We start from the raw sequence: 19,575 nt of genomic DNA, 5'->3' as shown, positions 1-19,575 counted from the left end.
TAGAAAAGTCTCTTTCACTTCGATTATCTTTTACATACAATAATGTCCTGCCTAAATCTATTAATATTAGAGATATAAATTAAGCTTCTGAATTTCACCCAATGAAAGAGAAATACTTATTTCTCATTTGGTACAATTGATAAGAGATAATTAATTTTAGAATAATTTATTCATATTTGATTGGAATAAAATTACCGAACAACTTATCTTCGAATTAATTATCTCGACATTATAATGCTATTTTTATACTATATTAAGGATGAAATAATTAGTTTTAACATAACTTATTTCCCGACTAAACGAGTTCTTAAATTATACGTAATAAAATTCTAGAAAAGACTCTTTCCGGCAGCCAAAATAGAAAAGATAAAAACCACTGACTAAATAAAAAATTCTACAACTTAATTTAATAGACTAATGAGCTATATAGCCCATAGTTTATAATGAACCAAAAAATCTCACATTATTTTTTTTAAAAAAAAAACATGAATTTAGCATCAACAACAATACAAAAACTCAAATATTTCTTATCAGAACAACCTTCAATTACATCATTTCAATGGAGTCCAATTGTATTAGGGTCAACATGGTCATTTCTCATTTTATCTATTTCCGCTTTTATCCTCACCTCCACCACCCTCCACCTCCTCCTCCTCCTTATACGGCGGCGCCGCCCTATCCCTCTCGGACCTATCCCCGCCCTCCATAGCCTTTCCATGTCGTTAATCTCCGCCACTATTTTCCTCGGAATGTTATCCTCCGCTGTCGCGGAGATCCGTGACACGCGGTGGATATGGCGGCGTTCGAAAACGCCGCTCCAATGGCTACTCTGTTTCCCGATCGGCACGCGCCCTTCCGGGCGCGTGTTCTTCTGGTCTTATACTTTTTATCTCTCTCGTTTCCTTCATATTTTTCGCACATTCTTCGCTATAATACGGCGTCGTAATTTATCGTTTTTTCAAATTTTCAATCACTCTATTCTCATTTGTATGTCGTTTTTATGGCTTGAATTTTCACAGTCTTTTCAAGTTATAGCGATTTTACTTATGACTTTAGTTTTCGCTTTGGTCTATGGGTATCGATTTTGGACGGAAATCGGGCTCAAAAGAGCCCGATTTCCGTTCGTGATGAATTGTCATTTGGTGTTTTTGGGGTGTAATTTGGTTTGTCATGTTGGAGTTCTTTTGTTGCATTTTTATAAAGGTGGATGTAATGGAATGGGAGCTTGGTTTTTTAATTCAATGCTTAATGGATTTTTGCTTTTAGTGTTTTTGAGATCATATGTTAAAACATACTATTTGATTAGAAGAAATTACTTTAGTGTTGTTGATTCATCTATTTCTGAAGTTGAAGATTTTGTAATAACTTCACGGACAAGTAAAAAGGATTTGAGAGTACGAAGGAAATGTGAGGATATTATTGAACCTGATCAGCTCAATATGATTCATCCTCGAAAAATAATATGATACCGTGAATAAAGTTGTTTTATGGGTTTTATGTGGTGCGAATTCAACCGTTGGTGGATGCATTGGGATGCACAATCTTTTGTTTTGTTATGTACATTTTGTTTTTCATTTCTTCTATGATTTTTGGTGCTCTAGCAAGTTGTGTATAATTAAAAGATATTTTATTTATTTTAATTTGATTATTCTATTTTAATTTGGTATGAAATTTAAGAAAAAAATTGAAAGTGATATATTAATACTCCATCCGTTTTATAAAGAGTGACCTGATTTGACTTGACATGAAGTTTTAGAAAAATAAAGAAGACTTTTGAATTTTATGGTCCTAAATTAAAATTATGTCAAATGTATTAAATTGTCCTTCAATCTTGTGGCTTTAAACATGCCATGTGAAAAACTGAAATTAAAATTATTACCAAAAAAGGAAAGAGATCATTCTTTTTGAAACAGACTAAAAAGAAAAGAAGGTCATTCTTTTTTAAACGAAGGGAGTATATAGCAATAAATAAGCGATGAATTTGCATAAGAGATTTCGAGAATATTTATATAGTCTGCCATGATCAATAGAATACAAACATTATTATTCTATGCGTTTCTGTTTACTTGTCGTCTTTATTAAAATAGATGTTTCTTAATACTTTTGTCTTTCATAAAATCAATGCATAAATGAAATTATTCTTCTTTTTTTTTTTGAGAGAGTTAGCAGTTTTGAAAGTATAAATTTGATCAAAATAAGAAAACTAAGTAATTTGTTCATATTCATTGATCATTTATTGAAACTTGATTTCAAGAAAACATGAAATAAGGATATAATGGTAATTAAAGCCGATACGTGTTTTTATTAGTGTGAACACTATTGAGTTGAATTCTTCTTAATTGCCATATATAGCTGCCGGCGTGACAATGTATAATATAATGAGAATTCATGAAATTAGGGTGATTTAAAAGGGTCATTTAAAAAAAAAAAAATTGTATGTGAACATAGAATAGGTTTAATTTGATCCTTGAGAGTTAGCCGTCTTGAAAATATAAATTTGATTAAAATAAGAAAATTAAATAATTTGTTCATATTCAAGCATTTTAACTGTCTTGATAATTAACATTAAACAAGAAATATTATCCATAATTGTATTAGATGGAATAATATTTTCTGTTTATTTATTAAATAACAATAAATAAATAAATCACTTACTTTTTGGGACCTACTAAACACACCTCTATAAGGACAAAAATCTTAACATATCTAGAGTATGATTCATTTCTTCAAGTTATTTTTGGATGAAGTTTCACCATGCGTTTGATCATAGGTTTGATAGAAATATTTGATTTTTTTAAAAAAAATATGATTTATACTCATAAATTTTAATAATTATTAAAAGTATTCATAAGTTTGTATTATCATTTTATAATGAAAATGTTCCATAAAAAACCATAAAACGAACATTATTAATATGAATTTGAAAAAAAAAAAGAGAGCAAGAAAACAAAAGGTAAATACCATTAATTTGTATTATATTACTTGTAATTGGAAGGAACTTTGAAGAGCAAACTCGGATAAAAACTGTATAAATATGTATATAATGATATAAATTTTGTACAACAAACTATGAATAAAATGTAGTTCAAAACTTTAAATTTTTATAAAAATTTGGGGTAATTTTAAAAAATTCCCAAATACTAAAAATTTGCCCAAATTCTAATTATTATTTTTTCTAAAACTCAAAATATTTACCACTAATTCCCAAAGTTTTTTTCCTGAATATATTTGTAGTCAAATGGGTCCTATATTATAGTACCAAATCATAAATTGAGTATGCTTAAAGAAGAATATTCCAGGTAGGATTGTTGTTTATAATGATAGGATAAACGTGAGAATAATACGGATCTTGCCAACCACCATCCCACTGTTTGGTCGTCTTTCCATCCTTAACAACTAGATTATTCCGCGGGATACACGTCACCTCTCTTCTGTTCTGTTTCTTTTTCTAAATCCGAAATTTTATGCTGAATAAGTCTTCTCTTACTGTTTTATTGCCTTCATCTCAACAATTATCCTTTCATTACACCCTCTCCAATTCTGAATTGATTCAATTTTAGGTATGCAATTTATTTTTTTCATATATGTTTTTGAATCTTCATATATATGTGCAAAGATCTGCTCTCTTTTTGGTTTTTTTGAATGTGGTTTCTGCTCAATTACTGAAAATTGTATGATAAACAACATACCTGGTGTAATCTCATGAGTGGAGTCTCGGGAGGATAGAGTATATGCAAATTTTAATTCCTAAAGAAAAGAAAAGAATTTTCATGTTAGATATAGGAGTAATAATTAAGTAAATTATACTTTGTTGTGCCCTAGAAAATGGATTTATGTTGTCAATGGAAGGAAACAAATTAAATTGAGTTTATAAAGGGGAATTACATTGTTTTTGAATCTTAGAGCAATAGTAAAGTTGTCTTCGTATGATCTATTATAGGTCAGGGTTCGAGCTATGGAAACAACCACTAACTAACCCTTGCATTAGGGATCCCTTTCGTGATGTGGTGTTTGACCGAGTAATGGTTGTGTACATCACACTCCTTGGGGCGCGGCCCTTCCAGCAGGATGCTTTGTGCATTGGGCTTCCCTTTTACATTGTTTCTGAATATGTCCTCTGCAACAACATTTAACAGTATTGCCTGCTGAGTGTCATGTGCCATTTGGTTTGCTAACTAATTACTCATGTTGTGTTGCGATTGACAGAAGAAGTGTTGAGTATGTGTGTTGTTGTCCAAGATAGGAATGATTCATTGGCGTAATAACAGTACATGTACTCGACAAATGCCTACAATTCTGCTATCAACCTAAACATACATGTTGCTAATGCACAAAGGTTAATAAAGGGTAGTGAATGTTATTAGGCTTAATTTCTTTTATAGAATCTATAGAATATGTGTGCTTATATTTGGTGTAGTATTTACTATTAGGGATTTGTATAAAAGCAGAATGTAGAGAACTTCGGGGCTTATATGAATGCAGAATGTGGAGAACTTCCATTTTCATTCTTGTCACACTGGAGATATAATCAATGATCTTCCAAATTGATTCTCGACTATGAAAAGTTTCACTATATATAGCATCCTCTACTATTGTAATATTCTTTCTGGATTTGAATATTTCCTGTTCCTATGATCCTAATAATTAGCTAAACACCACTCCAGCAGACTCTTGGTGTCCTAATCACTTTCTGAAACTTTGGCAATCACCTATCTAACTTACATTAATGACACTGTTCTGATAGGCCTTTTCTGTTGTCTTACTGCAGATATCAATTCCAAGAATTGTAGCCCTCCATTGACGTGGGGCCTCACTTGATGTACCCTCTTTCTTAGTGATTGAAGATAAAGGTATTGTGAGTGCATGTTCGAGACTTTACCCTGCGCAGGTCTTTAGTAGTATGACATAGTCGCCTTGAGTACCCAAAAAAAGCAGGATGGAATTACAAGAGACCCCTGCTTCTGCTAAGAAATCAAAACATTTTCCTCTGACTCCTTTTAGAATTATAAGGGGTGTGATATGTTTATCAGTTCTTCTTTCAACTGCATTTGTTTTCTTGATCTATTTCGTGCCTGTGGCAGCTGTACTCTTGCGCCTCTTCAGCACACTTTATAGTAGGAAAGTTGTTGCGCTTCTGTTTGGTCTTTGGCTTGGATTGTGGCCATTCCTATTCGAAAAAGTAAATGAAACCACTGTGGTATTTTCTGGAGATAAAGTTCCGCCAAGAGAACGTGTACTGCTGATCGCCAACCACAGAACAGAGGTAGATTGGATGTACGTGTGGAATCTTGCATATAGGAAAGGGTGCTTGGGCCACATCAAGTATCTACTCAAGAAAAGTTTGATGAAATTGCCAGTCTTTGGCTGGGGATTCTATGTGTTAGAATTCATTCCACTGGAGAGAGACTGGGTAGTAGATGAACCGGTGATAAAAGAAACACTTTCAACTTTTACCAATCCTCAGGATCCATTGTGGCTAACTGTTTTCCCTGAAGGAACAGATTATAGGCAGGTTTATCTTACGCATTTCTTTTGTTATTTTGGTCCTTTGGGTCTTGTATTCTTGTCTGTTTCTCCCAATGGACCTCAACTATTGAATTTACGCTTGCATTACTTCTAATTTATCTCTGAAATTGTATTTTTTCTTTACATTCAGTGACGAGAAGTGCAAAGCAAGCCAAAAGTTTGCCAGCCTGAATGGATTACCTGTTCTAAAAAATGTGCTGCTACCTAAGACAAAAGGCTTTTATGCCTGCTTGGAAATATTACGGAGCTCTTTGGATGCAGGTTCTATCTTTTTACCATGTTCAATAGATACTTGTTTTTGCTCCACTTTTGTTGCCCCTGTCGCATTTGAGGGAAAACCAGTTAACTTTAATGTGACAAAACTAGTTCTTTGACTTTATTGTTATAGTGCGTAAAGTGCATTAGTACTTTGTGAGAATTTCACACATAGACCAATTATTTTAGCATGGCAAAATGTTTGTAACCTATCGTTGCACACTACACTTAACACACTAATAGAGAAGAACTTTTTTGCCACAACAACTACGACTCAGTCCAGTAAGTTAGTGTCAGCTATATGAATCTAGCTTAAGTGGAATAGTGAGGATTCATATAGCCGACCCCAACTTGTTTAGTACTAAGGTTTTGGCAAAAAAAGGTTGTAACTTTACTATTTTTGTCGTTAAGTTCAGTTAATTTAACCTGACGAAAGATTGTTTTATGACTTATTTATCTATTCTTGATCTTCATAAGGTATGTTTTATCTCCTTTTTACTCACACAATCATACTGTTCAATTTGCTGAATCTGCAGTTTATGATGTGACTATTGCATACAAAAATCAGTGCCCGACATTTTTGGACAATGCATTTGGTGTTGATCCTTCCGAAGTACACGTTCATGTTCGACGCGTTCCTCTTGATAAAATCCCAGAATCTGAAAAAGAGGTCTCTAAATGGTTGATGGAGACGTTCGACTTCAAAGATCGATTACTGTTTGATTTCATTGCTAATGGTCATTTCCCAAATGAAGGAACAGAAGAAGAACTATCAACAGCAAAATGCTTGGCTAATCTAGTATTAGTAATGGCTATTACTGGTATTTTTATATTCTTTACATTTTACTCATCTATATGGGGAAAAATTTATGTACTTTTCTCATGTATATACATTGCTTCTGCTGCTTACTTTAATTATAGACCATATCCTATTTTTGGTTCTGTAAATGAAAAACTGAATAAAATTCTTAGAATGAAAAGTCATTAGAAAGATACTCCTATCTGCACTTAGTATTAGTGATGTAAATAGTTATTTTCTTTTATTTTCATTTGTTGGATAATACAATGTTTTTGATCCTCCAAATTTTGCACGGAGGAATAATTGTTTTGTTGTTATAGCTTTCCTTCGGCTTTTCTCTCTGTACGTGTTTTGGCGTCCCAACTAATTCGAATTCATGCCTCTTAAGCCTAATAATATTAGGATCCTTTAGTTAAGAGTAAAGAGATTTTATTCAATATGCATCGTTTGTGTAAGTGATTGAGCTTGTTCATCCTATACTCTATTTATTTTTACTTATTGAATTTTGAATAGATTATTTACACTTACAATTAAAAAGTCTTGTTTTAATAGTCATGTAAGTTAGGTTGAAATGAAACATCTTGCGTGTATTAGGTTTCTTTATTGTCTTCCCTTAATCCCTTTCATGTCTACACTCTTGTGGCTCGTTTAGTACGTGGGATAAGATAGCAATCTCATGGGATAAAATGTGTGGGATTTTCTTATCCCATGTTTGGTTGATTTAGAGATAAATTCATGATTTCTAAAAAATAGGTGCACGAGAAAGAACGAAAAAAAGTGTATGAAGTGGGAATTCTCTAATCCTAAAGTGCACGTCCATTATATTTTGTCTTCTTAGGGCATTGATGTCCGTAGATAATATTATACTACCAATTTTAGAAAATATATATATAAAATACCTAGTTTTACTAATTAATAGCTTAATTTAGTGGCAAATTAAGTTAATTTGCCACTAAATCAATGGGATAAGGAATACTTATCTCATGGAATATAATAAAATGGCATGGGATTAACTATCTTATATAGAAGATGCGGGCATTATTAATCTGATGACCTATTTTAACTCATGAAATATTTTTATTTATCCCAACTCACATATCGACGAGCCCATAATATATATTTCACCCTAGTAAGAAGATATATAATAAGCTACCATAACTTTCGTCCTTGACTTAGAAAAATCATACCACCGTACCCATAGCAAATTAAATAAGTGTACAGGGGTAAAGAGACGTTGCAAAAGTTAAATTGTGTAACTAATTTTTTCAGACAAATTTAGGGTGATTTTATATTTTATATTTTATTTTTTATAAGATACAAGCAAACATTATCTAAGCTAGACTTTTTCAACCGATATTAAGCGGAGCCAAAATGATTACTTTTTTTCCTCCAAAATACATAAACGGCTCAATTTTTTTGTTAATCAAAAATGATCTTGCTCCCTCAAGAGTAAGTTGTCCCTTTTGGTTTTTTTTTTTAATAAATTGATAGGCCATTTATGCATTTTAGATGAAAAAAAGTGACCCTTTTGATTTCGGACTCTTGAAAAAAAGTCCTTTAGGAATGTATATATATGTAATATGTGTTAGGTTCTTGTAGCTAGGAACCAATTAGTCAAAAGTTTTATGTGTGCTAGGTTCTTGTAGGAACCATTAATCAAAGGTTACATGTGATATGTTCTTGTAGAAAAATCAACAAAGGTTATGACGGAGTAATAAATATTGTTTCATATTTAATTAAAGATATCAAATTCATGTTCGAGTTCTAACTAGATATGAAGTCCTCTCTAGTAAGAATCAGAGCGATTACTATAATTAGTCAGATTCTATCGAACTTCGAAATTTTAAAAAAAATCTTGTAGGAGATAAAAACAGGTATCATGGGTTAAGTGAGATTAGTCGATGCAAGTGTTTGGTAAAACGTTACACTAAATAAGTTACCCATCAACCTTTGGATTAAAACTCAATTCTTCATGTTTGCATTTTTGTGGTAATACAGAATCTACTACTTACCTAACTAGATGGAAAAAGCTCATTTTTTTATGGTAATTAAATAATTTATACCAGAATGGATAGTAAATTTAGTTGTATCCTAGTCCTAGACACTTAGGGCAGGTGAACTATAGCTTTGCCAACATCTCTTAATAGTATTTTGACTTTTTGCTAAACCCTACTCTATCAAATTGGTTTAAAATAAGTGTTATCATGCATTATTTTACGCTCATTAAGAAAACAAAATAATATATAAAAAGTATAATCTATTAAGTTCACTAGAACCACCTTTTTAAAGTTTTCAGAAGATTTCATCTTGTCGTTTGAGAGAAATCAACTGGCAAAGTTTGATGAAATTTTGTTTTGTATAATAGTGTATAAAACTATATATTATTATATATAGCTATATTTTATATTGGTGTATCATATTATATATCAAGTTTTTATATTTTTTTTTGTAAAAAAGAAATATGAAAGTTTGTATAGTCTTGTATACTAAATTGTGTTTTAGGCTAAAGATTTATATCGTAAATTTTGGGTTAAAGACTTATAAAGTAAGTTTTGGGCAAGATTTTTGCAATGCAAGTTAGATAATCGTACTTTTGTCAAATTTTTCCAATTTCGATTATCATCCATGTGGCAGATGTAGAATGACATCGAGTTCATCTGAATCAAACACTTCTAACGCGGAGCATAAATTTTTATATTTTCTACTAATATTGTTACAAGTACTCCTAGTAGTTTTCATAGTTTTAAAAATGCAATGAATTCGATAATGAAAAAATTTAAAATTAAACATATAAAATTTAAATTTTAAATCTATCAACTTTGATTATCTAACGCAACGATAACTTACAAAATTTTAGATCAGGACCTAATGGTTGCTCATAAAATCCTCTCATTTGCATAAAAGGGATCTTAGTCCACAGTTTTAAAGATCTATATACTAATTATCTTGAAAAGGGGACAAAGAATATCTTATTAAATTATTTTATCATACCTTTTATATGGATGGTAATTTTACTATTTCATTGTGAATATTGGGATAAGATAATTCTGAAATTAACTAATACCTCAATTTTTTATCAAAACGACCCCTTTAGGTTTATAAATTAAGAATATGTCGATATCACGTGCTTCATGGATGCTCAGCACGTGACCCGTTTAGCAGCTCTCCTTATTTTTTCCTTTTATTTTTAGTTAAACGGTTTCTCAAAAATGGTGTCAAATGAGAGAGTTAGGTTGAATCTACAAATGTTAAAATAGATTAACAATTGGACAGATCATTAATCCACTTAAATGTTACTTGAACTGAAATGGATTAAAAACCAGTTATAATTCAATCCGTTCAATACTAAGTTCTAAATTCATTTTTTATTTTATTTTTATAATTTGTGTGACTATCTAATATTTTTTTTAAAAAAATGCATAGAATATGACTATATATAACAAGTAAACCAAAAATAAAAACATATTTCAAAAATATTTGAACAAATATTTTTGGTAATGCATATATCAATTTGATATTAAAACATGTTTGATTAAATGTCAAAATAAGTTGAGTTATCCAAACTTAAATAAATTAGACGGATCATAATTTTATGGATTGATCGTACCGCCCTATCGCTAAATCAATTACTCGATGAAAATTAATCAGAGAATCATTCTGTTTTTCATTTTTCCCTCCTTTAACACTTACTAATAAATATAATTACACTAACTTTTTTTTCATATTCCTTTTAACCTACCTACCTAAATATAAACTGATAAAAGGATCAAAGGGAGTGTCATATATATATATTTGGAAAATAAATCTGAGGAAAAAATAATTAACAGCGTAATCTTTGCGTGTAGCAGTTAATGCAATTTACCCACAATAAATTAATTTCCTACGTGGGTGGGTGGGGGTGAGGGGTGGGCGTGAGGGTGGGGTTATGGGAAATAATGGGCTATAAATAGACAAATTACTTAATGCTTAATACTCCAAAATATAACTTTCATTTGCTTAATTCTCTGTTTATTCTGCTAATTACAATGGCCGCCATTCATAATCACTCTTATTTTCTCCTTGCCTTCTTCATGTTCGGTAAGTTTTTATCTCTTTCATAGTTACACCGATATTAGGTTCATCTGAATCAGTATTTTAACGTGATTTTTGGTATTTAAATTTATGTGAATGCATAGTTTAATGATTTAATGATAGAAATCTCGAAGATTGAATTAATAGAGCTTAAATCATTAATACGCACAGAAAATATAGAGCATGTATGTAATAGTTTTACTTACCATTTTGCAGAGGCGATTGCTGTTTCAGCAACACAATTTACACTTCAAAACAATTGCGGCTACACAGTTTGGCCCGGTACACTTTCCGGCAACGGAGTTCCTATCTCCGGCGATTCTGGATTTGCATTAACTCCCGGCGCTACTATCCAACTCTCCGCTCCTGGAGGATTTTCGGGCCGGTTCTGGGGAAGAACCGGTTGCAATTTTGACAGCACCGGAGCTGGTAAATGTATAACCGGCGATTGCGGTACATTGAAATGCCCTAGCGGAGCCGGCGGCGTACCGCCGGTGAGTTTAGTTGAATTCACGATCGCGAAAACCAAAGATGAGAAGGATTTTTACGATGTTAGCCTTGTTGATGGCTACAATGTCGGTATCGGAGTACGATCTTCCGGCGGATCTGGTGATTGTCAATACGCCGGCTGCGTCGCCGATCTAAATGCGAACTGTCCAACGGAATTGCAAGTGATAGATAACGGTGCAGTTGTGGCGTGTAAAAGCGCGTGTGCACAATTCAACACGCCGGAGTATTGTTGCACCGGTGTTCATTCGACGCCGGCGACTTGCTCGCCGACGGACTACTCAAGGGTTTTTAAGAGTGCATGCCCTAGTGCTTATAGCTATGCATATGATGATGCTTCAAGTACCTGCACTTGTGCTGGTGCTGATTATCTTATCACATTTTGTCCAACCGCTTCTTAATTTTAATTATTATTTTTTATGATTATTGTTACAACATAGGGGAATACTATTTTTTGTAATCTCCAATTCATTAGAATAATATTTTTATCATCCTATTGTGAATTGTCTATGATATTATCATTTTATAGTTTTGATTTTATAACGTACTATAAATTTGTATTCATAATTTATTTGACTTCCATTTAAATACAATGGAGGATTATGGTAAGTTGGTAATTATGATAATTGTGTTACTGTAATTGTGTACTTACCAAAAGTAAGTATGCACTAATATGACTATCAAGTAGTTCTACTTAAAACCGTTTAGATATATGAAAAGAAATTACTTAAACATTATTTTTACCCATTTTATTGATATTTGTCTTGTTGAATATGATTCAATCGTGACTATAAATAGAAGTTGTAATTATGGCAAGATCATATCTTCTTTCATAATTCCTACTCTAATCAAATGACTAAAAACCGTGCTAAAAATAGAATGTCCAATAACATCGAAAATAATGCCTTTTTAGTACACCCCTTGTGTTAACTGTTAAGTTTTTTTCTAATTATTTCTCACTCAATATCTAATACACACCTTTGAATCCTCGCTAATTTGATTTGTGCATCTGAATTGTTGATTAAAGATGAAGATATAAATATTTTACTTACTCTTCCTACTATATTATTAAAACAAATAGAGTCTTTCATTTTATAATTTTATAATTTCATAATTTTGAGGTGAAAAGATTCTTTCTTGGGTCGGTGTGAATATTGTAAAAATTAGGTGTATCTATCAATACATTGGAGTTCAAAATTGTCTATTTTTGAAATGGAGAAAGAGTCAAATCATTGTTTAATTAAATGACAAATTTAATTGAACAATTAATTACTACAAAATAAAGACGGTAAGGCAGTGGGATTTGTTCATTTTAACAGATTGCAACTGAAGTTTAATATTTAAAATAGTTACTTATGTTTTAATCATAGATTAATCAAAGACACTGACATTTCTAATGATTTAAATAATATTCACACCTCATCGACTGTTAAAATGTTCCTTTTGTCATAACAAGTGTGTGGATTAATTTAAATAAATGATTAAATGTTTCAATCCATTGTAGAACAAACCTCTGTAAACATAATAATACCGCAAACATGAGTGATTTCACAGCTCGAATTCATAAAGAGATGTCATAAATAGAAGAATAAAACCTCAAAGTTACAAAAATATCTATAAAAAATACTATAATCGACTAAATATGAGGAGAGTGAAAATTGAACTCACACTTACTACGCAATAGATTATCAAATCCTAAAAGAAAAGTAAAACACAAAATACAATTAATGGCTTCAAGGCCTTGGGCCAATTCTTTCTCTTATCCTTTTTTTCTTTGATTACATTTCCTCTACATCAAGACTTTCATCTTTGAAAGCCAAAATCTCAAATTAATTTCCCATCCCAAATCTTTTACCAAATGAACATTTGGGATGGGAGAAAAAAAAAACTAAATTATGAGCGCTTCGCGCACACATTTTCCTCCTACCCCAAAGAGAAAAAAGCTTACAACACATTACAAGTAGGCCAATGAAAAAGAAAAAGGACCTAAAACTACCTACAATGTACACCAAATTCATTTTCTATAGTTGGCTCCTCTAAAACCAAGCGTCCAATTCGCCCCAACCTGTGCAAAGACCTTGACCCTCGTGTTCATTACTAAATAGTGTTTGGTCCGAGCAATCAAGTGATGCTCCACATGCCACGTTATATGATTGGCAAGCTGAATGACACACTCGTAGCCGGTTGTCCCCATCCTTGTCACATTTTTGGATTGAGATCTGGTTTTAAGCAGTTTGACAGGAATAATGAATAAATCGTACGTACAAACAAATGCATGGTAGATTTCTTTGAGCTCAGTGTGAAAAAAATATAAGAGTTGTTTTGGATGAAGAAACTTACCCAGCAGGCTAGTCGTTTAGCAGCTCCATCACAATCCCGACCCCTAAAAATGTTCAAAATCTTTCGAGGACCAGCTGGGAATAATCGGTTGTAGTTGGGCATCACCACTACTTCTTCCAGCTGCTGCAAGATACTTAACTCACTAGGTGCACAGTGTTGTCCTGATACATCATTTTGAAGCACATCTTTGCAAACAGAGAGACTAGGAAGAAGCGTGGAGCTATTCTGGCACGTGTAACCAGCATAGTCAGAACAACGGAACTCACAGACTCCATTGTCACAGACCCCACCGTGAAGGCTGCACTGCTCATCGCAAACAGCTGTGTATCACCAATGGGAGCGTTAGCTATCAACCCTAACACATCCTTTGACTGACGTATCATTTAGCAGACAAAGAGGCAATCACAATTACAAGGTATAACGAAAAGTAGATGTTGTCAGAATGTTATCTTATGGGATCTGATCAAATTTGAAGTTACAAAATCTTCAACCTAATGGTTTCTTCAAGTACCATTACTTCCAAGCTCGATCACAATTTTATTTTGTTTTACGAAAGAAGGGAGGCACCCAAAAGATTTTGAGCTGGTTCAAAGAACTAAGGTAGCGTTGGGCCAAACAGGGGCAAAGTTGACTACTCCTTTTACAGCATAACTAACATGTGCAAGGAAGGAATCAATTAAACCATGTTACCTGTGGAACAATCAACGCCAGTATACCCGTTATCACATTCACAAACACCATTCCCAAGACACTTTCCACGTCCACCACAATTGCCAGGACAGGAGCCTGAAATAGAAAGCAGAAGTGTGATTACACCAAATAAACCAACTTCCCTCAAAAGATTCCACTATCACAGAGAAAGTACGGGAGCTCACGTTTGCTACAATCATGACCACTAAACCCAATAAAGCATCGACATTTTCCACCTAAGCAATCTCCGTTGAAATTGCATGAATTGGGACATTGACTAGACAACGAAACTGGATTCACATCACATAGTTCATGGTAAGCTGGGCAGACGAGCTCACCTACAATTGAGGAAAAAATTAAGTAAACAGAAAGAGGAGATTCATAAATCAACAAAGAGATACTTTAGTGATTGAGGAGAAGTAGCATGATTAATATTTACCATTAAAGCCAGGAAACTGGATAGGTCCACCAGCTTTTGGACAAACTCTCCAAATGCCATCTACTGCTACCTGTGGGAATTTAATCATATATATAATAAGCTAAATGTAAGATATCCTTCCCGAGATTCGTTCTTTTTTCCAAAATATAATCTGAGCAGGAAGAAATGAACTAGGACAGCTACCTCAGATCTAGCAATCAGATAGAGGCATCAGGAGATTTCATTGCTAACACTTAAAACTCAGAAGATATTAACATGACACTCACCTCTGTAACATTTTTTTTTATGACCCAGCGCCCAATTTAGTTCATCATATATTATTGACCTCTTTCCTTAAGAGATAATTACAATATTCACATATTCAGATTGGTTCAGCAATACTATTCCATCTTATTTTAGTTTTGATTTTGATAGGATAAATATGCTATTTCCGTATTTTCCAACTGCTTGTTTTATTGTGTTCAAACAAAAAAAAAGGTATAATTACATATAGTATTCCTCTTTTTACCTCAGCATTATTTGAACTATGGCATTATCATGGATGGTTAGATAGCCTTTTAATATTAGAGGGGTAATATTCACAAGTTTTAACAGTTATGCTTCACAAGAATGTAGATATTTCTTGTAGGTACTGAAGTTTATTCCATAGTATGGCTCGATAGAAATAGAATTATCTAGTATATTTTGGTCTAGACGTATCGCAAATATTTTAGTAACAATTTTAGGCAGATTGCAAATATTACAAACTTCATGCCTTTAGATCTCCAAAATGCAAATTCGAAAATTGAGAATACAAAGGAATGGAAGAGAAAGATATATCCAACTATTATCCTCTCATGGTTAAACGTAGCTCTTGAGCTTTGAACCATTCTCTCACATCTCATTTATCATTAATTCTCAAAAAAAAACTAATGAGCTAACATACATTATTTTGGATAGGCAACTAAATCAAAACAAAAGATGAACAACAAATACAGCAGACAAGCAATTACCGAAGTCATACCTCTAACGAATTGTTTGAGCACCTATGCTGATAACAACCATTGCCTTGGGCCATTGAGCCACGTACAAATCCAGAACGCACTAAAGAAGAAGACATGCACCTGTATGGATTAAAACAAAAAACTGGTGAGCTAATATCCGATTAGATATAATCTCCAAGGGCTACAGGCGAACGCCTCACCTTGAACTACTTCCCCTCACTTCACCTAACATCCTATCAGGTGCACGAGCACCATTCGTGTCCGTACACGATCCATCAGAGTAAGCAACAAAATAAGTGCAATAATCTGCCAATGATGACTGACCACCTGCAACAGCCATCCACCAGAAGTTACAACAGAAAGCCAGTTCAAGAAGCTTACTAAACCAGTAATGTTGGTTTCAAAATAGTAATTGGCATGCATCCTCCCAACAATACTATTAGTCGACTTGTTTCTCAGAAGTTCAAAGTCGACAAAAAGATTGTGTATCCAAGACAAAATCAGTTTTCAATGACAACGAAATATCAAAAACAAAGGAAGTAAAGAAATACCTTTGTTAGCCTGTGGAAAATAACGAGCCCATTGAGGGAGATCCCCACTATAATTCATAATTGGACAATAACCTTCTGCCTCCCTGTTAAATGTACATCCAGATAACTGGGTAGTGTTACAATGATAGGCACCCTTCCAGTGATTGCAGGGAAAGGTAACGAAATCTGGTCCTTGGTTGCGTCCCCAATCAAGACGGTCAGCCATGCTATAATTGGCCCGGTACCATCCACTGTCCTCAAGTAAAGCAAGAGTCATTTTTGAAACCACTGATCTTGTATCTACCGACCCAGTCATGATCTCATTCATCAATAGCCTTTTCTCCCAATGAGAACCTGCAGCACTTTGTTATTTAAACAATCGATCCATAATTCAAAAAGATATTCATTTAGCAGGATACACTCTATAATGTTGACATCTTTTTGCTAAGAAAATGCAGGAGGGTGTATCTCAGAAGAATCCATTCAATATAGAAGATAAATATCAACCTGATGTACCACGTCCGCCTCCATCTTCTAGCTCAAGTCCAGTGAAATTCTCAGAGAATGCCTGCAGTGTTAAACTGGTTAAGGGTATTCTAACTTTGATGGGTTTAGCTTGGCCCATAAATTTAATGTGGCAAAAAATAACTAGCTAATATAAGCTACAGGAATCAGAGAAGGAATATTGAAGAAAATGAAATACTATAGACTATACCCCATAGTGATGGCGAGCATGCATGATAACTCGAGGAAGCACTACTCGAGTAACCATTCTTCCAAGTTTTTCATCCATTACCAGTTCAGTAACCTAGCATAGAAATGGCAAGTAAATGCACATCAGGCTTCAGCATAACCAGGTCTGAACTAAATGTTAGTGAACCCTCGACTATCTGTAAAAGAGCTTATATGAATGCAAATAAAAACAAAAGGGGGCACAGATGCTCTTTCCTAGCGAATAAGGAAACAGAAGAAAATAAGTAACACTGAAAGGATTTTGGCATTTCCGAGCAAGAAGAAACATCCTTTAGAGATGTTGGAGAAAAGACTAAGAGCAGGGGACTCAAGGCAAATACAAGATCCAAACGGAACTTGAGATAGGCCACAACACTTATCATAGGAAAAGGCAATGTTTCGCTTTGCAGAATCCTATATTCCCTGCGACGGAGATGTTGGAGAAAAGACTAAGAGCAGGGGACTCAAGGCAAATACTAGCTAGATCCAAACGATATTTGAGATAGGCCACAACACTTATCATAGAGAAAAGGCAATGTTTTGCTTTGCAGAATCCTATATGCCCTACGAAAGAGACAAGTAATAGCATACAAGAGAACAGAGCACCAAAAGATGTGGAACTAGTAGGAATTAAAGAAGTTTGGGAAAATTTTGAGCATGATTCACAACTTCTAGTTATCCAAATAAATTATTTGTAAGTAAGTTTTGTTATGGTCTTCCAGTAATAAATAAATTGAAGAGAAAAAGCTCCTACTTTGGAGCATAATGTGGACTCCGAACATCATACTTGGCAATCAGAGGAGAAGGGATAAAACACAAGAGTAAGTTTAGCCCCTTTACTAATGTTCAAAAAAAAAAGTTTAGCCCCTTTACTACATCATTTTAAAAATTAGCCCCTTTAGATCTCTTCCACCTTCTGCTCTCATTTTATCTTTATTCCAACTTGTTTAGCCTGACTAATGGATTGTGTTGCATTCTTGAGAAAATAAGATTGAATCAGTAAGTTAACAGAAGCTGATCTTATCAACTGACGAACCATATGCTTAACAAAAACAAAAATTCAATTGACAAATATGCTTGTTCTCAAAAGACAACAGAAGAACCAACTCGCAGACACAATTGACCATATAAAAGAACAAAATATGTAACAGCTCTCCAAAATCTCATAAAAAGCCCTTCTCTATTGGAGATAATTATAAATTACAAGAAAAGAGTAATTTTCTTTTCTACAGTATAGCTAACACAAAGATATCACTATTTATGTGAATATAGAGTCTATCTTGCGCTGTTTGCTCCTTTACTTGGAGCGGCAATACATATAACTTCTCCTATGTGAAAACATTTTACAAGAGATCACTACTGCAGGGTGAGGGAGATTGTTGCAGTCTATGAACTCTTATTAACATGAGTTTCTACTGGTGCCCCACTGCTTGGTTATAGCACATGCAAAAATCAAAATTACCTGACTTCGCCTGCGTTTTCTCTCATCACGAAAATGAGCAAAGGCATGAGGATCAAATCCAAGAACGTGCATTACTTCATGTATCAAAGTAGCTTGAAGTAAGGTTTCTGCTTCAGCAGTTAAATGTCGAGGAGCTACATTCACATGCCCTGAAACCAGAAAATCTCAGTTTAGCTATGGTGTCTATGAAAATTTCATGTGTATTGACATGCTTTTGTTCGCGCAACACTCACCAGCAACAGCACGACCCCATTGATCACGCTCACAAGCTACAGCCCATGCAAGAGTGTTGCCTGTTGTTGGCCTTGTAGTCACAAGAAGAACCAAATCCGCATGTGCAACACCCTCTGAAGAATACATGGAGAAAATATGATAATTGAAACATGACAATAATGAACTAAACAGTAAACGAAAATATCATAATCAAATGAGGAAATCCAAGCAGCTGATAATCAAATAAAAGTACCTTCAACATATTTTCTTGGGAGTTGTACACCTCCATCTTGTCCACAAGCAGAATATCCACTTAACCGTAGGTTTCCCTTAACTGGCTCAACAGATAACGCTCTTTTAAACCAATCCGCTGTCTGCTCGAGGGCCTGTATTGCAAATTGCATCAGGTTAAAATCAAAGGCCTTGGCTATCAAATACTACTTACTGGGCATTAGAAATGGCAGTGTGACAGAAATAGCCTTATCAGGAGAAGAGAATAAACCTTGCGAAGGCGATGCCTTTTGTCCTCCCCAGCTATATCATCTAAGGTACAGTTATACCAGCAATCACCATAAACTGGAGGATCTCCATGTGGATTACAGGAAGATGTACCAGAAAAAGAAGCACCTGATGGCTCCCCAAGCTAATTAGACAGAAAGAGAATTGATGATTTAGTAAGGACAAGAATCAAATTTCTCAAACACACTTTTCAACTGATGATAAGTACTTACCTTCACAACGTCGCCAACTTTTTGACAATCTCTCTCGGATGAATGACCGACAGCATCATAATTCAAAAAGATTCTGATCGGTTGCATGACATCATTTTGTTCTTTGGAAATTTCAAGTAATGCCCTACCTCTACGGTGAGGGGGATTTGAAGCCACAGACTCCTCATACACCTGAGGAGTGACAGAATACACTTGCAAACCAGGTCTTTTCCTTTGTTCAATTATCTGATCATGGATACAAGAATGGGAAATGCTACTCTTGTCTTCATTCTCAAAGTCTTGTCTCAATAATTGATG

General features: G+C 33.8%; 4 protein-coding genes across 4 annotated transcripts; 3 read left to right on the top strand and 1 right to left on the bottom strand.

Moving 5' to 3' along the window:
• The first annotated feature begins 485 nt into the window (after positions 1-485).
• Positions 486-1,640, top strand: LOC125854701 (elongation of fatty acids protein 3-like). Its single transcript, XM_049534286.1, has one exon. It carries the CDS (start codon positions 486-488, stop codon positions 1,464-1,466), a length of 981 nt encoding a protein of 326 aa, XP_049390243.1. The 3' UTR covers positions 1,467-1,640.
• Positions 1,641-3,357: 1,717 nt separating this feature from the next.
• LOC125856669 (probable 1-acyl-sn-glycerol-3-phosphate acyltransferase 4) lies at positions 3,358-6,778 on the top strand. Its single transcript, XM_049536259.1, has 4 exons — positions 3,358-3,560; positions 4,769-5,508; positions 5,657-5,787; positions 6,318-6,778. The coding sequence occupies exons 2-4, from the start codon at positions 4,937-4,939 to the stop codon at positions 6,767-6,769; spliced, it is 1,155 nt and encodes a 384-aa protein (XP_049392216.1). The 5' UTR covers positions 3,358-3,560; positions 4,769-4,936; the 3' UTR covers positions 6,770-6,778.
• A 3,784-nt stretch (positions 6,779-10,562) lies between these two features.
• On the top strand, positions 10,563-11,653 carry LOC125854590 (pathogenesis-related protein 5). Its single transcript, XM_049534169.1, has 2 exons — positions 10,563-10,657; positions 10,868-11,653. The coding sequence occupies exons 1-2, from the start codon at positions 10,606-10,608 to the stop codon at positions 11,557-11,559; spliced, it is 744 nt and encodes a 247-aa protein (XP_049390126.1). The 5' UTR covers positions 10,563-10,605; the 3' UTR covers positions 11,560-11,653.
• Positions 11,654-12,860: 1,207 nt separating this feature from the next.
• Positions 12,861-19,569, bottom strand: LOC125854589 (uncharacterized; the record flags this gene model as incomplete). The annotated part of the gene is made up of 15 exons (XM_049534168.1): positions 12,861-13,377; positions 13,499-13,818; positions 14,189-14,284; positions 14,374-14,526; positions 14,628-14,697; positions 15,631-15,730; positions 15,811-15,937; positions 16,162-16,494; positions 16,648-16,708; positions 16,856-16,948; positions 18,335-18,483; positions 18,568-18,681; positions 18,801-18,933; positions 19,050-19,190; positions 19,279-19,569. Coding segments are annotated over 15 exons (2,364 nt in total), but the record flags the coding sequence as incomplete, so codon positions are not given.
• Between the last annotated feature and the right edge of the window lie 6 nt (positions 19,570-19,575).

This window comes from Solanum stenotomum, chromosome 2, assembly GCF_019186545.1.
Source record: "Solanum stenotomum isolate F172 chromosome 2, ASM1918654v1, whole genome shotgun sequence".
In the NCBI taxonomy this organism is placed as follows: Eukaryota; Viridiplantae; Streptophyta; class Magnoliopsida; order Solanales; family Solanaceae; genus Solanum; species Solanum stenotomum.
This window is presented reverse-complemented; position numbering and strand designations above follow the sequence as displayed.